We start from the raw sequence: 16,744 nt of genomic DNA on the forward strand, positions 1-16,744 counted from the left end.
ACATGCAAGATGACTTTTAAGATGAAATAAAATCTGGTGGAAAAGAGAGGAAAAGAATAACTTTGTAACCAGGACAGGTTGGTTTGAATATACGAAATTAGGCGTGGGATGTTCTGGAAACATTTATGATCAAGACATCCAAGATCCCCGGAGTCTGGTTCTCGGATTACATGAAAATTTTATTCATCCGGATTTCGGATTCGATATCTGAAAAAAGGAATTCCGGATATATGTTATGATGATGCAGTGGAACAAGTTATATGTTTTGGGATATCTATTATATGTGAGTAGCCATACAGCAACCAAGCGGACCATATGTATAGACAGTCGGTTGTAATTTTTTAACATGGTAAATATTTTGTTTTTGCAATTCTCAGATCTTTACGTCGGAAGTTTCAGAACCTTCGATGTTCTACTCTGGAGTTCTATGGATCAATTTTGTTCAGCCAATTACCTATCAGAAAATCATTCACAGTATAACCTGAGGAACTCGTTGTTTGATTTTAATTTATTTTTTAATGTTTGTTTTAGCTTTTATCCAGATATCAAACTTTTTTGATTGTTTGACGATATTTGGATACTTGGAAAATCTGTCTGATCGACTGAGATTCCGTTTTCATATAGCTGATTCTAACATTAATTGTTTTAAAGATTGTGTTTTCAGTTTAAGAAGTGGATACTGTAATGGAGATCCCGTCGACTAAATAGTAAATAGCTTTTTAATCAGAGACTTGTGTGTTAATATTATTATTATATTTTGAAAATATTTTGACTGCAATTTTTCAAAATATTTTTCAGTGTTTATGTGTAAACTGTTTTTTCTTCATTGGATGTCCTGCACCCTAATTCCGTCGTCTTTTTGAAGTTAACCAATTCTGATGACTTTACTTACAGCAACACAAAAATGTATTTATGTCAAAATCAGAAGTATTATTTCAAGTTGTTGTTTTAACCATGTGAGTTGAAATCCGGATTTCTGAGTATTTTGAAACGTTTAAAACCTTCTACAAATGTAGTGTTTCAGCAACCGGCACCTGAATGTTCTCTGTGGCGATAATCTTTATCATCAAATGTTATGTTTAAAGCTTTTAATCAAGATAAGATAATTTTTTTCGCATTTTTAAGCTATAACTTAGCCTATAAGTATAGCCTATAAGTTTTGTCTTTTGTGAGACATTTTTCCGATGAGAATCACTTTTGAGTCAACTTATGAGCTGAAAAGTCACAGAAAAACTGCGCGGCAGTGTTGCTCCCGTCTGAGTCCCCGCCCAGTTTTGCCTGCCGCGTTAAGAAAATTGAATTTTTCGACGTCGACGTTCTTCTCGATGCGAAAATCCGCTTTGATATGAAATCAATTTCAAAATGAGTTCCAGACCAAATTTAAATGTGTTTTCAGTTTCTCTAATCGATAAATTTGTGGAACATGGGCAGAAAGAAGAAGAAGATCGATAAGCCATGGTGCTGGTAAGTGTTTCAAACATTCTCGCTATTCTTTTCTTCTATCGTTTCCTTTTCAGGTATTGTAACCGAGAATTTGACGATGAGAAAATCCTCATTCAACACCAGAAAGCAAAACATTTCAAATGCCACATTTGTCACAAAAAGTTGTTCAGCGGACCCGGCTTATCCATTCATTGTATGCAGGTAAGAAAAAAAACGCTCAGAAATACGTAAAAGAATATACATTCCAGGTGCACAAAGAAACGATAGACAAAATTCCGGCTGCGGTGCACGGTCGAGACAATATTCATGTAGAAATATATGGGATGCAAGGAATACCAGCCGGTGCTTATCGAGGAGCAGCTGATGATGAACCGGATGAAAAACGCTCTAAAATGGATTCTGGGCAGCCACCCATGCCTGCTCCAATGCCATTTCCACAGCATTTTCCTTATCCAGGGATGCCTCCAATGCCTTCTGGTAAGGTTAATTTCAAAAATTCCTTAATAATGGAAAAGATGGAAAAGATTTGAAACGGTGTTTCAAAATAAAATATACGCTCGATGTACAGGTCAAAATTACACTATGCATCTCAGGTCCACCTCCTCCGCAAATGGGATACGGAATGCCACCAATGCCTCCTCACGGAATGATGCCACCGCCAGGAATGCCCGGTGCCTATCCACCACCACGGCCTTATCAGCCACCGCCAGGAGCCCCAGGAGTTTATATGCCACCTCCTGGCATGCCAGGAGCTTATCCACCACCACGTATGCCAATGGGCGGACCACCTGGTGGACCACCAATGCCAGGAGCCCCACCTCCGAGGAGCAGGTTCGATCAACCTGATGGTGATCGGTGGGGAGCTCCACCGCGTGGACCAAGAACGCCACAATATGAAGATGATAGAGGTATACTATATCTGAATTCACTAACACTATCTAAATTTTAAGAATTCTTGTAACTGTTTTTGAGAATAATTTTCATTACAGACAATCAAGATTATCGAGCACCTGATGAATATCACCAAGGAGGTTATGAAGACCGATTCAGAGAAGGTGATCGCGGGAACCTTCCAGGAGGAAGCCGGTTCGAGGCTGTCAAATCAGAACCAGAGGTAATACCTTGTCACCTCTTTGCGTTCAGCTATTTTCTTAATTTTCAGCCGGTAACAAGTGCCACATCAGCAAAAGTCGCTGCAGTTGCGGCTGTAGCATCTAAGCTCGGATCACGTACTCGAATTGTGCATCCTGATGATCATTCACTATCTCTAGAAGAAAGACGTGTCAAAATGTTATTTGAAAAGCGCGCCAACTCGTATCACTGAGCTATTCGCATCTCTCTCCATCTCTTTCATGTCTCGTTCGAAATGTTATCTGTGTTTGAACTTTTTCCTGTCCCTCCTTCAATTCTAAATATTTTTTTTTCCTTTCCGCAAACTACCGGAAATAACTGTATGCAAAAGCAGCAAAGAAACATGATTTTATCAATTGAATAAATTATTTTCCATCTAATAACGTAACAATCGAAAAAGTAGATAATGCTCAGTCACCCGGAAAACAAACATTTAAGCGATAGGGAAACATGAAATGCCGTAAAATAAGAATTTGAACGAGTTATTTAGGATGCAATAAAATTAGTTTCAGGGATAAAACGATCTATTCTTCATCGACAAACGAAATGGTTCCGGCATTCTTCATGTATCTTTTGTACCTCTTATACCGACCTGATTGAGCCATTTTCTCTTGCTCCGCGGCATCTTTCTCAGCTTTCCATTTCTCACAATTAGCCTTTATCCAACATTCATGCTCGAAAAGATCATCGATATCTGTTCCGAAGCGCTGAAATGTTTTGCTAAGGAAAAGCCTTTTTCAATGTATTACCTGGTCAAACTCCGATTGAGAGACTCCAAGATATTTTCTGATAAGGTACATCTTTGCTTCATCGTCCAATTCTTCTTTTTTGATAGCAAACCGCCAGTACCACAGAACTGCCCATTTGATATAGCGGAAAATTGTGAGTGGAGAAATTATGGTATGCCAAGCGAGTGTATCATAAACTGACTCTTTTTTGTACCCACCCCTGAAATCTTACTCCTGAAAAGTGAAAAGCAAATTGCTTCTACTTACGTCACATCGAGATTTTCGGTTATGATCTGTTTGATGATTGCATCGTTGTCACCTTTGTTCTTTTTCAGCTTCCCGTTTCTATCCATTTCCAGAAGCTAAAAATTAATTTTATAATAACCATGAACACTGAAACAATTACCCCTCGATCGACTCCATCCTTGATAGCCATGTTACGGAACTTTCCAACACCTGTAGCATATTCAATTGCTTCCGAGAACTTGTGCTTCGCAGAAAGATATTGAAATAGAGAGATGACGAGAATCGTTCCAACAATAACCAATCGAACATCAACTTTTGGTGCTACTCGGAGACGATAGTATTGGTAGTAGTTATAGAATCTGAAAGAGAACAATAAAGAAAATCATCGGGGATCTGCATACCTTTGATCCGGATGATCGAGATAGTAGTCGTAAGTAGTTTTGGCTTCCTCATCCTTGAGAGTTTCGTAGGCAGTAGCAATCACTCGGAACCGTTCTTCAGCGAGAATCTTCTCTTCCTGCAGGAATTTCCATCTAAAAATGTCTAATTTATAGAAACCATACCTTGTTTTTCACTCTATCCGGATGATGTTTTCTCGCCAATGCTCGATAAGCTTTCGACAACTTCTGCTTATCGAACTCTTCCCGGTTAATTTCGATTACTGAAATCAATGGATTAATCTGACTGCAATATAAGCATAAACGACTCACCATCATAACAGTTTTCTAATCCGCAGTAAAGTTCTGGTGCAAACCCGACCGAGTCACATTGTTGCACCAAGACTAAACATATGACTAGAAACGGCAGGCTTAACGCCGAATTCATCAGATGAGTACCTAGGAAGAAAAGACGGTATTGAATATTGGAAAACGGATAAGAAAAATCAATATGAACCCGAAATCGGTGAATCAACGAAATCATGAGAATATAAAATTGACATGTTTATCAACCGGCAACACAGTGCAAATAGAGAGAATCATTAAACAAGATCACCAGGGGAATGCTTTAAATATAAATTAACGGGGAAAAAGATGTGCAATAAGGAATGTATTTACAAACTCGTGCAATATTTTCAGACAGTTTTTGTGGCAGCATATTTCGCGAAGTATTCGTTGTAGAGCTCATTATCCACCTGGAGGAAGGTCACCAAGACGATACGTTCAATTTGGTCATCGTTTTCGAGAAACTCTGTCAGGAACTTGGTAACCGTCTTGGCAGCATCATCATTCGGATACCCATATACTCCGGTCGAAATGCAGCAGAAGGCCTGAACAATGCATTTTTGATAGATCGAGATTCGTTAAACTGACTACGCTCTTCATCCCATTTTCAATGGCTATGTCCAGAGAAGTTCTATAACAGGCAATGAGATTCTCGCGTTTTTCGTCGGTAACACTTCCGTAAACTTGTGGACCAACAGTATGAATGATTTCTGAAAAATGCCAATAACTTCACTCGAGTTAGCTGTTGAACTTACTTTTGATGTGATTGACATTGCATCCGGAAGTAATCACAGCATCACCGACTGCACATCCGTTGTATTTACGGCATTCAGCTTGCAGTTCGTTTCTTCCAGCAGCACGGTGAATTGCTCCGTCTACGCCGCCACCTCCAGCCAATCTGCTGTTTGCTGCATTGACAATGGCATCAACGGTGAGATTGGTGATATCTCCATCCCAGATGCTCACACGATCCAGCACTCGTTTCGCCACACGGACTGAAATACATTGGGAATGAATAAAATCCTATTTCTTTCACATTCAATTAGAACTTACATTTGTGAAAAAGAGTTGGAATTTCAGCAAGTGTAGCAGGCATAGTTTGTTTTAGCTGAAAAATTGAAAATCGAAAATATTTAGGTCCAAACTTGATAAATTTTGATAAAAAATGAAATGAAAACGCGTGGAAGTTGTCCTCGAGGAGTATACAGCCAGTGGAAGAGTTTTCCTGCTTTCATGGCCGAACTTTTTTCCGGAAATTTTTTTTCGAGAATCTTCAAATTTGTTGAATAAATACTTTTCTCAATTTTCGCAAATTCCTGAAAGTTCTTTCTTCAAAATAAATAAAAAGAATTGCAGAATGGCAACCCAGGCAAAAGTTTCCGCTGAGGATCAAGCACTTTTGAACAAGTTTGCTCGTTCCTACCAACTTCAAACTCAATTAAAGGTATATTTAGTTTTAACAGGAATATTTATTAAAATTTCATTCAGGCCGAATGCAAGGAGATGAAAACACTTGTGGAGAATATTAATGAAGCCACCGATGAGGTCCTCTTGCTCGACGATGAAGATTCGGCGTCGATTCCATGCCGGATTGGAAGCTGCTTCGTTCATTTCAACTCAGTGAGTTTTTATGTAGAAAACGTTGAGCAGTCTTTTTCATAAGTATGAAAAACTGTAATTGGATTGAAAAGTCGTTTGAAATGTGACATGTTTGGGCCCAATCATTTCCGTTACGGCTGTGGATGATTTTTTTCAGGATAGTCTGAATGAACACTTGGAAGCGAAGAAAGCCTCTACTGAAACTGTTCTGGCTGAGAAAACAAACGAATTGGAAACTATCACAGCGGAGATGGAACGAATCAAGAAGGTTCTTTATGGAAAATTCGGTGATCAAATCAACCTCGATGCTGAAGAATAACCTTTTAAGTAAATCGTATGCATCCCTTCTACAATTTTTGCATCTTTACAATGTTTTGAAATTTTTGTGTAAACGTAGACCAATATAAAGGACTTTATGCTTTATGAGTTCCAAGTTCGTGTTCACTGTTCACTTTGTTCATATTTTGCTGCTGGTGGCATTTTCGCCTAGTTTCCTTATCGCGAATGGCACCACCCTCTGATGTGTCACCCCAGAGTTCTCAACTATAAATAAAATGATGCGGAAGAAAAAAGAGCTTTTCGAGGAAAACAATTTGTTTAAAACTCCTATGTTTTCGTTCCGATCTACAGATTATTTTCGGCATCCCCCGCAATTCTTTTAGAGTCTTCGCATCCAAACATTCTTATGTCTAACTCCATTCTCTGAACAGCAGAAATCTATTGCGGCAAGTTGAATGCTTAAGCCTATGTAGTTTGGGTCCAGAACCTCTGATATGGGAACTCCAATATCATCAGTAATGATACTATTAAAGGGCCGGAATCGAATTAGCATATAAATAATGACGTTGATTCCGTAGCTCTACAGCTCTGATATTGTAAATATGAAAATTCTGATGCCTAACATTTTTTATTTTCCGGATTTGTTTTCTCGTTTTTCACAGCTTTTAGTCGAGCTTTCTCTAAGTTTCACATTTAAAAAATCGAATAAAAAACTTTTGACAGCGAAAAATTCACTGAAATCGCACGAAAGTCGAAAGTTAAGAAATCTGGAATATAAAAAATCTTTTTAGGTTACGGTAGTTGTCGTGGGAACATCGACACGGCCACCAATTTTTCCCTTCCTCATATCTCTTACACACCAGCATAATAGTTATAGTTCTTTGAAAAAAGGTTCAGTTTTTCTCTCCGTTTTCTTTTCCCTTTTCCGTCGGCTAATTTCGTCTGCCCTTTCCGTTTTCTCACCTTTTTCTCAAGATTCTCCGCCGGTTTGTCATCATTTCTCGTTTCTTTCGTCTCTTTTTGTTTGCACTTTTCACCTCCAAAAAACCGAGGACACAAATAAATGTGACCTATTTATCGTGTGCTCTATTCCATTACATGAGAATTGAAAATTCACAGTATCCTTCCATTCCGTTTTCTTGTTCAAAAATGTACCAACTGTTCAGTTGTTAATTTGGAAAAATCAAACACGTTTTCCGAGTAGACTGATAAGGTCTCCACAGAACTGATCATTGAATTCTGTCTAGCTCTGTCAGGTTTCTGCAGGAATATTTCTGAAAACGTCTCTGTCTTTGAGAAATATGTGTGGTTGTTGTCTGTTCTATTGATGGCTGGTGGTCACCCGAGGAGCAGAGACCATAGATTAAATCTAGAGTTACAACAATTTCACCAGCGGTCGTGTTACTCTCTACTCAAACAGCTTTTGTTGTCTCCTAAAGTTTTGTGTTTCCATTTCGTTTTGTCATCTCAAAGAACACTATTACCTTTTGGACACAAACAAATTCAGTCATCATTTTTTTGTCCAAAGGAGATTTCAGCAGTAAATATTTTCATGTTTGTCTACTTCTTCTCCCCTAGACCACCACACTTTTCTCTTTCCTTTGCTTCTCTCAACCTCCTAAAGTGGGGAAGTGAAAAATTGACCGATTTATAGGGTTGCCTCTGTGAGAGTCTTTTTGTAGCTTACGAGTTTAGAGAGAGAGAGAGAGAGAGAGAGAGAGAGAGAGAGAGAGAGAGAGAGAGAGAGGCAAAACAACTGCATTTCTTCTCTCCAGAATAACTAGTTAACATGATTTTCTTTGATCCCTCAAGAATGCGATTAACAAGTACATTATCGAATCAAACACCTTTTTTCAACACCTCCATTTCTTTTTCTTCCGCAGAATTGTTGTCTTCCTATTGGCACTCAATCTGTATAGTCATCATCATCTTCCCCATCTGTTTTTGTTTGTTTTCTGATTTTCAAAAACTCTGTCAATTTATAGACATGGCTAACCAATGCAAACGTCACTCTGTGTCCGATCCACTCTCGAAGGATCTGGTTGAATGTCTTCGAGAGTCGATGCAAAGAGAACTCAAATTTGAAACTCCATACGTCTTCGTCGTTTTCGGAGCTTCCGGAGATCTTGCCAAGAAGAAGATATACCCAACTCTCTGGTGGTTGTTCCGTGACAATCTTCTTCCAGTCAACATCAAATTCGTAGGATATGCAAGGTCTGACTTGACGGTTTGCAAGCTTCGTGAATCGTTCGAAAAGTTTTGTAAAGTTCGTGAAACGGAGAAATGCGCATTCGACGACTTTATCAAGAAATGCTCTTACATTCAAGTAATAATTCTTATGAAAATAGAGTAAAAAAATGAGTTTACAGGGACAATACGATACTTCTGATGGCTTCCAACGTCTCCAATCTTCAATTGACGATTTCCAGAAAGAAAGTCACGATCGTGAGTTTACGAGAAACCATAAAAATTTATTTATAGAAACTGAAATTTCAGAAGCTGTGAACCGTTTGTATTACCTTGCTCTCCCACCAGCAGTGTTCAATGTTGTGTCGACAGAACTCAAGAAGAATTGTATGGATCGTGGAGATTCGTGGACTCGTGTGATCATAGAAAAACCATTCGGGCATGATTTGAAATCGTCTTGTGAGCTGTCCACTCACCTAGCTCAACTTTTTAAGGAAGATCAGATTTATCGTATCGACCATTACCTTGGAAAGGAAATGGTCCAAAATCTGATGGTTATGCGGTATGTTGTTTCAAAAAAAGTAAACATTTTGAATTTATATTTTTAGCTTTGGAAACCGTATTCTAGCACCATCCTGGAACCGCGATCACATTGCATCTGTTATGATCTCATTCAAAGAAGATTTTGGAACTGGTGGACGTGCTGGATACTTCGATACCGCTGGAATTATTCGTGATGTTATGCAGAATCATTTGATGCAAATTTTGACATTAGTCGCCATGGAGAAACCAGCTAGTCTGAATGCTGAAGACATTCGTGATGAAAAAGTCAAAGTTCTGAAGGCGTGTAAAGTGGTTGAATTGAAGGATGTTGTAGTTGGACAGTACGTGGCAAATCCGGACTTCGATCGTGAGATAGATGTTTTAGAACTTTCAAATAAAACTAATAATTTCAGATCCAGAAGCATCTCAAGGATACAAAGATGACAAGTCTGTTCCAGCCGATTCAACAACTCCAACATATGCACTTGCTGTTCTCCACATTAATAATGAACGATGGGAAGGAGTTCCATTCTTCCTGCGCTGTGGAAAAGGTACTTTTCAAAATGGATTCCGAGGGTACATCTAATTTCAGCCCTCAATGAGAAGAAGGCTGAAGTCCGCATACAATTCAAGGAAGTGAGCGGAGATATCTATCCATCTGGAGAATTGAAACGGTCGGAGTTGGTGATGAGAGTGCAGCCGAATGAAGCTGTGTACATGAAACTGATGACAAAGAAGCCAGGAATGGGATTTGGAGTAGAAGAGACCGAGCTTGACTTGACTTATAACAATAGGTAAGTTCAAATCTCGCATAAATGCTCATATGAAAAGTACTTTTCCAGATTCAAAGATGTCCGACTTCCCGATGCCTACGAGCGTCTTTTCCTGGAAGTATTCATGGGATCTCAAATCAATTTCGTGCGAACTGATGAACTGGAATACGCGTGGCGTATCTTGACTCCTGTTTTGGAGGAGCTTGAGAAGAAGAAAATCCAACCTGTACAGTACAAGTTCGGAAGTCGAGGACCAACCGAAGGAGATGACTTGATGCAAAAGTATGGATTCATCTTCACTGGCACTTACAAATGGGTTGCTCCAAAGCTTTGAATTAGAGAACTCTGATCTTCTTAATGTTATGTTATTCCCTGTTCATGTGCAGTGATAAAGTATTACACATTCTCAGCAGCTTGTAGTTCCTTCGATATCAACTTCTTTTTTCTAACACTTTTTGCTTAAAATAAATGTTTCTCTTGAAGGATTATCACATGCACACATAAACAGAAAATAGCTACCGAAAAATCCAATTACCTGAAGCCTGTTTAAGGGTGAGCAATGCTCGTCATATTCTGGCAACGTTGCTCATTCTAAACCGTCTGTGTCTGAATATTTCGTATGTTTTTGCCTCAAAAACAATATTGGACACGCCCCCTAAATCCGTTTGGACGACGTGGCGTTATGAATGTTATGAGAAACAAAGACCTGCATTGCTCAGACTACAGTACCCCCACCATGCGTATCTAACAGTTTCTATAAAAGGGTGGCTCGTCGTTCATTCTCGTCATATTCAGCAAATTTCTATAATCTGAAATTTCTCCTTCTGAAATGGCGGGTCGCGGACAACCGAATCCACACGTCTACACTGATGGTTCCTGCAGAAACCAGGGAACTCCGAATGCTCAAGCCGGCTATGGAGTCTATTGGGGACAAGGTTCGATGACTTTTAGTTTTCAAGGATTTACGGTTAAGAATGAATTGTAGGTCATGCCAACAACCGCAGTGGAACTGTCTCTGGCCATCAGGACAGCAACCGCGCTGAGCTTCGTGCCGCTCAACAAGCCATTCAAACGGTTTGTTCTGAGATTCTGTTTATTCAGTTCTTTTATTACTTTCCAGGCATCGCGTCAAGGATACTCTGGAGTCAACATTCATTCTGACTCCCACTACGTCAGAAACGCGATCAACAACTCGGATCAATTCCAAAGGTATGTTTTTGAGTTTAATTATGAATCAACTGTTGAAATTCTAGAGCCCCAGCAACCAATCGTGATCTTATGCAATCGATTAACTCGATGAAATCGAACGTCTCCGTCAGCGCTCACCACGTCAAGGGACACTCCGGTCACCATGGAAACTCCCAGGCCCACTCGCTCGCGAGCGCTGGAGCCAAAGGAGGAAAGAAATAAAACGGCACTGATAAGTCCTTCTCTCTGTTAACCTTCTTTAATTTGTGAAAATAAAGATTATGCAGCTTAAAATCAGATCCCAATTTTTCAGGGAACATGCCTGAGACCTCGCTAACTTTATTTTGAGAAGAAAAGGGTATTTGAAATGTGTGAAAATAAATAGGCTGACCAAATAAAGATCGTGTTCAGAAAAACGGAAACATACAGGTTGCTTCAAAACAGAAAAGAAGAAGCGGATAAAAAAGTATTGAGGATCAATCGGAATCTTCGTCACTGGTGACAATCTGTTTCTTTTGTTGTTGCTTTCGTTTTCGGTACTCTTCATCCGAGTCACTATCCGAGCTCTTCTTGTGATTGTCTCCTTCATCCTCGCTTTCCGAGCTGGCGCCTGAGTAAGAGACATTATAAATCAGTGATAATCCTTCTCGTTTACCTATGATTGGAGCCTCCTTCCTCTTTCCCTTTCTCGATGTGCTTGGCATATCCTCCTCATCAGAATACACTTGTCCATAGTTCGGACGACGAACCTTGAAATTGTTTCTGACCATTTGAGTGCGCCGGATATGAGCACGGAGCGATTCTTCTTCTTTGCGAGCGTTCTCTCTTCGTACGATTTCTGGATTCTGTCCAACAGAGTCCATAACCTTGACTTGCGCATTCTTTCTGCTTCGGTCGGCCATGTTCAGCGTGACTTTTCTGTGAGTTTGGGAGTCCGTAGAATGAGGACGGAAGTTCATTCGATGAGTGAGAACGTGCTGAGCAGACATCATATTCGGTTGAGAAACGTACAGATGTGGTAAGTTATTCACGTTCAACGGCATCAGTGTCACATCGAAGATTTCGTTTCCAAGATACAGCGACATTCTGACAAGGAGTAAAATGATCTTGGAGTTTGAAGATTGATTTCAACTTACGTTCCATCTTCCCATTTGACAATTTTTGCATTGCTCTCTCGAATCTCTTCACCGTTCTCATCTTTCCTGATACGCCAGCGAAGAGTATTTTCCACCTAAACATATGATTGTGATCTTTACTTGAAAACTATGTGTTCCATACCCTCAATTTGAGTCTCGTCCGTCCTTCTTCGTCCATTTTAGCTTGATCATCATCTTCATCTTCTTCGTAATGTTGTGGATCGAACGGATGAGTGGCCACTGACAAGAAGTTTGGCATTCTAACGTAATAAGGAGCTTCCTCCGCAAATTCCAAAGAAACACGACCCGACAGCATCTGAATACGAGTTCTTTCAATGTGAAAAAAGAAAGAAAAGACAAACCTCTGTGTCATGAACCTCTTCTTTCTCTTTCTCCTCGATTTCATCTGGATTCGCCATCACAATTCCTTGAAGCTCATTCAAGCTTCCACGGCTCTCTGCATCCGAATCAGACAGCCGAGCTCTCGTATCTGATTCTCTTGGCTTTTTCTCCGAATCAGAATCATCATCCGACGATCCGGAAACATCACCGAACAAATTTCCACCACCGCTTGCATGACCATCACCAGCAGGTCTCCGATCGTCATCAGATGAATCGGATAGTTGTTTTGGTGCTGGACGAGAATCCGAATCATCATCAGAATCAGAAAGGATGGCTTTCTTCTTCGTGGTTTCTTGTTTAGCAGGTGGTGAAGCTGGAGAGGATCCACGAGACGATGGAGTTCCTCTGGAAATATCTTATTACTCTTGTCCGAAATCAATGCACGTTGCGGCCGAGAAAACAACGTTGAACGGAGCTTAGCTCCCACTGAGAGAACCTTGCTGTATTTTTCAAATTATTGCACGCAGCTTTAATACAGTACCTCAACATTTATCGAATTTTCTCAAATTTCTCTCATTGTTTCGCTTGTTTCTGTCTAAATTTGTGTAATTCTTATCAATCTTTAATTCATTTTTCTTATAAAATAAATAAAAAACAGCCAAATAAGGCCCAAAATAAAAAAAAAACGTCCGAGGTACGGTATTTAAAGGCGCATGCATAAATTTGTTTTTTCGCTGTGCGACCGACGATGCGATTTTGAGTAAATTTTCGGCCGCAACGTGCATTGATTTCGGACGAGAGTAATATTTCGGTTGCAATACTGAAATAATGAACTCACGACTTCACGGGAGTTCCTGGAGCAGAAGCATCTGAATTCTCTTCGGAAGATGACATCTGAGAAATGGATGAAATAGAGTAGAAAGGAAGTGATTGAGATATTGTAAATGGTCATAACCATTTCATAGTCGACATGCAAATTTAGTTATAAAACAATTTATTTCGGAGGCAATACCAGGAAAACCTAGAAAAATTATTAGCAAACAAAGAATACCGTAGAGCAAGAAACAAAATATTGCCAGGATTAAAAAACATCAAGAAGTTACAGCAAACTTCAATAATTTGAGAAAAACCGGATTCGATAAATCAAAGGGAGAACGGGGCTTGGAGATACACATACAGGGTTGAAATATCGACAGAACATTGATAGAACACAACTAATTTCTCATGAACATTTGTCGGAATTGATCGTTAGACATAGGCTTTGACGCTGATGTAGATGAGGTGGATGCTTTCGAAGAAGCCGGCTTCTCTGAAACATCCATGGCATCCATACGAGCAGTGATTTGAGGGGCTTTGGCAGCAATAGCTCTTGGAACAAGTTGTAATTTCGCTGCATGACCTTTGCGACCTCCATCTTCTTCACTAGCAACTTTTCCAGCAAATCCAACATGTGGATGGTGTTTGTCCTTTTTCGCTGGTGGATTTGAGATAGCAACTTCCAAGTCTCTCTCGCGAAGAACTAGCTTGTCTCCAGATGCAACGCACTGTTGTGCACTCGATTCCGATTCGAAATCGATGAATGCAACTCCTTTGGGTTTTCCATCTCGATGAGTGACACGACGAACACTTTTAACGGGTCCGAACTTTGAGAAGAGTGCCGGAAATTCAATAATTACTATCCATAATCAGATATAAAATATCTTACAAGAAGCTCTTCGTCTGTTGCTTGGAAGTGGACATTTCGTACGAAGATTTTTGCTTTCTCGAGGCCTGTTGAGAACTTGAATCCAACTCTTTTCTCTGGATCATTTGCGGAAATCTGAAATAGGAAAATTCGTTTTGATTCTTTAACTATCTCACTTACAAACATAGGACGTCCTTTGACCGAAACTCTGTCCTTCTGCAATGCGATTCTCGTCTTCTCTTCATTTTCCATGACAACGTAAGCAAATCCTCGATGGGTTTCATCGGTGTGCGCTTTACGAGCAAAACGAATAGATGTTACACCTTGAATAGCTTGTCGGATATCGTCCTCCGTTGTAGTAAAATCAAGATTTGATACGAAAATTGTACGAGCATCCTCTGTTCCCGGTTGAGATTTTGGAGTGGAAAATGAAACAGATGGAGCAGTGGATGATGTGGTAGTTTGTGTGGACGGTGGTGTCGGTTTCTTCAATGCAGTGGGAGGCAAAGGAGCTTTGAAACCTCCATCCGCTGATTTAACTTTCTTAACAATCGGTTCGCCTCCGGCGGTTCTCTTTTTCAAATCCTTGTTATCTTTTTCTGATGGATATGGCTTTTCTGGCAACTTCTTCTGAGGACGGTTGGCACGATGTGATGCTTGTGCATTAACTTTTTCCAGAACCTGATCCAGCTCAGACAGTGTTCCCTCTTCTCTCTCAAACTGAACATAGTACAAATAAATTTCGTTGATGTTATCCGAAACAGAATTGAGAGCCTTGTTGAGGAATCTTCTCGCATTCTCTTTATCTCCAAACTGTCGTTCGATTCGCACTGCTTCCAACCATTTTCCAGCAAATCTACCAAAACCTGATGCCAGAATATCATTCCAGATTTTGCGGCATTTATCCATATCCTTCATTAGTGAAGCATAGAAATATGCTTGCATCTGGCGGTACTCAGCATTCGGGTCCCAGGCCATTGTGAACCACTCTTTTAGAATTGCAGCTCCTTCGTCGAAAACTTCAGCCATCGGAGAGAAATCTTTCGATCCAGCGAGAAAAATTCTTCGCCGAAGCAAGAATGCGTATGTGCGATATAAACCACGACCTTCTTCAGCAGCGCTTAAATAGCAACTATTAACGAATGCATAAACTCAAACTAATCTTTAAAACTTACTTGATTACATTATTTTTTGCTTTAGCCCATAGCCGATCAATAACCTCGTCTGGCTTCTGAGCTCTTTCGAGAGCTAGAAGAGTTTGTTGGTGGAGAACGTAGCTGTATGGACAGTGACGGAGTGCCCGTTCGTAGATCTCTACCGAAATTTGCGGTAATTTCAGTTCATATTCTGTCCAAGCTCCATAAGCACACCAAGCATCCTCATCATCACTTAACTCAGCTACCATCCGTTCGTGAGCCATTTGTACTCGTGCAGGCATTCCGCTTTTCTTTTCGTGCTCAAAAAATTGCTTCAATCCCATCTTCTTAGTTTCATGATTGTCGATGAGAATTTGAAATTTGGCTAATTGTTCCTTCTGTCGCATTGTTGCGTCGTATAGCTTTTTGAGCTCAGTAACATGACTGTCTTGTTGGTAATCGGAGCAGAACTGTTCAGATTGCGAATAAATTTCTTCCAATTGGTCTGTGGGACAACGTAGAGCTCTTTTGAATAAATGCGCTACTTGATCAGCTTGTTGTTGGAATTCCGAACTGTTTATGTATTCTGGAAAAAGATATTGAATACCAAGATTATGAAATTTTAACCTACTTCTGAAATGTTTCAGTTCATATCCAAGGAATAACATCCAAATGTGTCCCCCAGCATCATATCGATTGCCAATTGCAGTAAGCGCTTTTTCGCATGTCTGAAAATGTATTTGAGTGCTCGAAAATCCTCTCAAGGATTTTAAACTCACATCTCGGCAGTATTCAAAGTCCTTGTCACTTCTCTCATCATGTGCACATTTGTATGAGTACATGACCCGTTCTGCCCAGATAGTGACGTCGTTTTCATCGAAAATTGCTCTTTCGAACATTTTTTCGACGTCTTCCACACTCGGCTCTGGCTCTTGCTTTCGAAAGTCCCTGTAAATTAATGAGTATTTCGCTATGAAACGATTTGCAAAACTCACTCGATCCAATTTATCCAGTTCAGAGGAGTCAGAGGTGCCCACTCGACAAATCTCTTCCTTTTTTGTTCGAGTTCTGGGAAATCTCCATTTTTTCGAAGCAAAACCAACAGTTGATTAGCAAGATTGACATCGCGATCATCTTCCTTCATCTAAAAAACAATTATTTTATGTTTATGTTTGAAGGACTCTGTTCAAAATTTTTCTAAAAATAGACAAACACTTACTTGGTCTTTAACTTTTTGAATCGATTCGTCAAGGTCCTCCATTTCGGATCCGTCCGATCCAGAATCCATTTCAACATCCGACATTTCTAATTCAAGATTTAGAGAATGAACTGAATCGAAAAGTACGGAAAAGAGAAACCTCGAAAACTGAAAAAAATTTCGAATGAAAATGTGCGACCGAGCGCGTTTACACTAGCGAGAATACGGCGCGGGAGACCCCGCAAATTCCGGGGAAAGAAAAAATCGGGGAAAAAAAGCCGGGGAAAGTGGGCGGAGTCGAGAAAAACCGTGCGGCAAAACCGTGCCAGGGTTGCAATTTAGGCTCCGCCCCCTCATAACCGTGTCCAAATGTGCAGAAAAACCGTGCGGCAAAACCGTGCCAGGGGGG

The 16,744-nt window shown here is 40.1% G+C and overlaps 8 protein-coding genes across 8 annotated transcripts; 4 read left to right on the top strand and 4 right to left on the bottom strand.

Annotated features, from left to right (window-relative positions):
• Nucleotides 1–1,423: 1,423 nt before the first annotated feature.
• CBG06068 lies at nucleotides 1,424–2,767 on the top strand (the record flags this gene model as incomplete). The annotated part of the gene is made up of 6 exons (XM_045235609.1): nucleotides 1,424–1,464; nucleotides 1,518–1,644; nucleotides 1,692–1,920; nucleotides 2,037–2,351; nucleotides 2,433–2,557; nucleotides 2,606–2,767. The coding sequence occupies 6 exons, from the start codon at nucleotides 1,424–1,426 to the stop codon at nucleotides 2,765–2,767; spliced, it is 999 nt and encodes a 332-aa protein (XP_045093078.1).
• Nucleotides 2,768–3,098: 331 nt separating this feature from the next.
• Cbr-dnj-2 lies at nucleotides 3,099–4,373 on the bottom strand (the record flags this gene model as incomplete). The annotated part of the gene is made up of 7 exons (XM_002633284.1): nucleotides 3,099–3,281; nucleotides 3,324–3,522; nucleotides 3,570–3,664; nucleotides 3,709–3,907; nucleotides 3,950–4,065; nucleotides 4,112–4,209; nucleotides 4,259–4,373. The coding sequence occupies 7 exons, from the start codon at nucleotides 4,371–4,373 to the stop codon at nucleotides 3,099–3,101; spliced, it is 1,005 nt and encodes a 334-aa protein (XP_002633330.1).
• A 247-nt stretch (nucleotides 4,374–4,620) lies between these two features.
• On the bottom strand, nucleotides 4,621–5,366 carry CBG06070 (the record flags this gene model as incomplete). The annotated part of the gene is made up of 4 exons (XM_002633285.1): nucleotides 4,621–4,815; nucleotides 4,859–4,980; nucleotides 5,026–5,265; nucleotides 5,324–5,366. 4 exons carry the CDS (start codon nucleotides 5,364–5,366, stop codon nucleotides 4,621–4,623), a joined length of 600 nt encoding a protein of 199 aa, XP_002633331.1.
• A 261-nt stretch (nucleotides 5,367–5,627) lies between these two features.
• Cbr-pfd-4 lies at nucleotides 5,628–6,188 on the top strand (the record flags this gene model as incomplete). Its single annotated transcript, XM_002633286.1, has 3 exons — nucleotides 5,628–5,714; nucleotides 5,759–5,890; nucleotides 6,027–6,188. The coding sequence occupies 3 exons, from the start codon at nucleotides 5,628–5,630 to the stop codon at nucleotides 6,186–6,188; spliced, it is 381 nt and encodes a 126-aa protein (XP_002633332.1).
• Nucleotides 6,189–8,135: 1,947 nt separating this feature from the next.
• On the top strand, nucleotides 8,136–9,985 carry Cbr-gspd-1 (the record flags this gene model as incomplete). Its single annotated transcript, XM_002633287.1, has 7 exons — nucleotides 8,136–8,474; nucleotides 8,518–8,593; nucleotides 8,645–8,897; nucleotides 8,944–9,245; nucleotides 9,292–9,429; nucleotides 9,471–9,672; nucleotides 9,721–9,985. The coding sequence occupies 7 exons, from the start codon at nucleotides 8,136–8,138 to the stop codon at nucleotides 9,983–9,985; spliced, it is 1,575 nt and encodes a 524-aa protein (XP_002633333.1).
• A 495-nt stretch (nucleotides 9,986–10,480) lies between these two features.
• Nucleotides 10,481–11,061, top strand: CBG06073 (the record flags this gene model as incomplete). The annotated part of the gene is made up of 4 exons (XM_002633288.1): nucleotides 10,481–10,586; nucleotides 10,637–10,725; nucleotides 10,772–10,860; nucleotides 10,905–11,061. 4 exons carry the CDS (start codon nucleotides 10,481–10,483, stop codon nucleotides 11,059–11,061), a joined length of 441 nt encoding a protein of 146 aa, XP_002633334.1.
• A 254-nt stretch (nucleotides 11,062–11,315) lies between these two features.
• CBG06074 lies at nucleotides 11,316–13,211 on the bottom strand (the record flags this gene model as incomplete). Its single annotated transcript, XM_045235610.1, has 5 exons — nucleotides 11,316–11,925; nucleotides 11,976–12,070; nucleotides 12,118–12,291; nucleotides 12,338–12,722; nucleotides 13,156–13,211. The coding sequence occupies 5 exons, from the start codon at nucleotides 13,209–13,211 to the stop codon at nucleotides 11,316–11,318; spliced, it is 1,320 nt and encodes a 439-aa protein (XP_045093077.1).
• Nucleotides 13,212–13,531: 320 nt separating this feature from the next.
• Nucleotides 13,532–16,440, bottom strand: CBG06075 (the record flags this gene model as incomplete). Its single annotated transcript, XM_045235611.1, has 5 exons — nucleotides 13,532–13,960; nucleotides 14,023–15,121; nucleotides 15,177–16,085; nucleotides 16,133–16,281; nucleotides 16,357–16,440. The coding sequence occupies 5 exons, from the start codon at nucleotides 16,438–16,440 to the stop codon at nucleotides 13,532–13,534; spliced, it is 2,670 nt and encodes an 889-aa protein (XP_045093076.1).
• Between the last annotated feature and the right edge of the window lie 304 nt (nucleotides 16,441–16,744).

This window comes from Caenorhabditis briggsae, assembly GCF_000004555.2.
Source record: "Caenorhabditis briggsae complete genome, chrIV, whole genome shotgun sequence".
Classification (NCBI taxonomy): Eukaryota; Metazoa; Nematoda; class Chromadorea; order Rhabditida; family Rhabditidae; genus Caenorhabditis; species Caenorhabditis briggsae.